At 39.6% G+C, this 2056-nt stretch overlaps 1 protein-coding gene across 2 annotated transcripts in view; it reads left to right on the top strand.

Annotated features, from left to right (window-relative positions):
- The first annotated feature begins 500 nt into the window (after positions 1-500).
- Positions 501-2056, top strand: part of LOC106809875 (spliceosome RNA helicase DDX39B) — a 9023-nt gene continuing 7467 nt past the window's right edge. Inside the window, exons 1-2 of one of the 2 annotated variants that reach the window (XM_014813111.1) lie at positions 501-604; positions 1119-1345. In XM_014813111.1, the coding sequence (XP_014668597.1) occupies positions 1135-1345 (211 nt within the window). In that variant the 5' untranslated portion in view covers positions 501-604; positions 1119-1134. Of the gene's footprint in view, positions 605-786; positions 888-1118; positions 1346-2056 lie in introns of those variants that run through there. The other variant, XM_014813112.1, reaches the window with a different exon arrangement.

Raw genomic sequence — 2056 nt, forward strand, 5'->3', positions numbered from 1 at the left:
AATATTGTGTATCTCGAGTGTGGCTAATGTAGTTAATTTATTAGTTTTTAACGAAAAACTTTCTTATATAGATAAGCTTTATTTATAGACAGAATCGATGGCAGAAGCGCGGGATAAGCATGACAGGGGTGAAATTCGGGATTGCATTTATCGCCAAATTTATGAATCAGGTATATTACATACGACACGAGCGGAAAATACCACGTATAACAATTTTTGTTCTCTATCTCTCTTTTTCTCTCTTTCTCTCTCTCTCTCTCTCTCACTTTCTCTCTTTCTATATATATATATTTATTATTTGTATACGATTATTTAAGCGACAGATTCAGATACGGATCTTTTAACTACTTGTGTGTAATATATATATATTTATTATTTATACACGATTATTTAAGCGACAGATTCAGATACGGATCTTTTAACTACTTGTGTGTAATGTGTATGTGCTTTTTAATTTCAAAGTACAATGACGAAAGACTATTTCACTGATGGGTGCAGACATCTTGTTCACATGCATGCCGCCTGATGTTTACGCTACCGCGACATCTACTGGTTTTTGTTGCACGACGTCCATTGCTTCTCTTTGTTCGTAATTCTCTTGAAGGTAAATCTAAGTAATCTTTGGTCTAATAATTAACATTATGTTTAGTTACATCATTTTCAAAATCATTTATGTAAACTAAACAACATTTATATGACATTTTTGTAGTGATGTACATGTGTGAGCGGTGTAGCTGTCAACCTATGTGTACACCGGCTCTTCGCTTGTGTTGTGAACAAACAATAGACGCATAAGCGCATTCTTTCGTTTGTGATTCAGATACGCATATTCTGCTCTAATCCCCAGCGAAACATTTAATATCAGGTGCTAAATATCGTGTATATTAGTAAGTGCTGGGTTTATTCCGAACTTGACGAAAAATGATGAAATTTTAATTGAAAACTTCCAGTTTCGTAATTGTGATTTGTGTATGCGTGATCTGTTTGGAAGTTGTTGTGCTGCATTTTCATTTACCGATTGCAAATCAGTCGCCGCTGCGGATGTTCATAGTTGCTGTCAAAAGTGCGCTATATTGTTGGTCGAAATGTGAGTTATTGTCCCCAATTGGCAATTACAGAATATAATAAACAGCCATGGCAACGGAGGAGATTGAAAATGAACTTTTGGACTATGAGGAAGAGGAGCAGGAACAGCCGCAGGAGGTCACAAAAGAAGCAGTCCCGGTGAAGAAAGATGTCAAGGGCTCCTACGTATCCATACATTCTTCTGGATTTCGTGACTTTCTTCTGAAACCTGAGCTGCTCAGAGCCATTGTTGACTGCGGATTTGAACATCCCAGTGAAGGTAACTGAACAAATGTGTGCAACTGAGTGTACAAAGGTTTAATAGCCTAGTGTACCAGGGATATAGCCAGGAAATTATTTCAGCCCTAAATGATAACATAATATATAGACTTCTATGGGCGCCGTAGGCGTCCGGCGAGCGACGGAGGCTCGAGACGCGGCGTGCTAGGGGGGTCTGGGGGCATGGCCCCCCAGGAAAATTGTGATTTTTAGGTGCTCTGTGCTGCATTCTAAGGGGTTCAGTGCACCAGATAGCTTGCGTATTTGCGTAAATACGCATGAATTTCATACAAATACGCATGTAATTTTCAAAGGTATGCGTATAGATACGCTTGTGTTTTAATAAATACGTACATGAGAAAACAAACAGATCGTGTCAGTACGCTAACCTTCCATCTACTCCCGTATCGGCTCGACTCTCTCGCTAATAGACTGGTAGCTTGGTCGCGGTGCCCCACTCATTAAGTTCGCTATGGCTGCTGTGTGTCAGTACGTGAACCAGTCTATCTACTATCTATCGTGACTGGTTCCTGTGTGTAGTTTATTTTACAAAGCTCTTGACATTAGAATTGGTGTTTGCGACTGGAACGCAGTCTATACTCCCGGCGCTTCCCGGATTAATTCCAAATAAGGAAAGTCGAACGTGGTGTGATCTAAGCTTTGTTGACAATGAGGTTGTAAAGGCAAGATATGTTAATTTGGTCAGATACTC

Source organism: Priapulus caudatus, unplaced genomic scaffold (assembly GCF_000485595.1).
Source record: "Priapulus caudatus unplaced genomic scaffold, Priapulus_caudatus-5.0.1 Scaffold392, whole genome shotgun sequence".
NCBI lineage: Eukaryota > Metazoa > Priapulida > Priapulimorpha > Priapulimorphida > Priapulidae > Priapulus > Priapulus caudatus.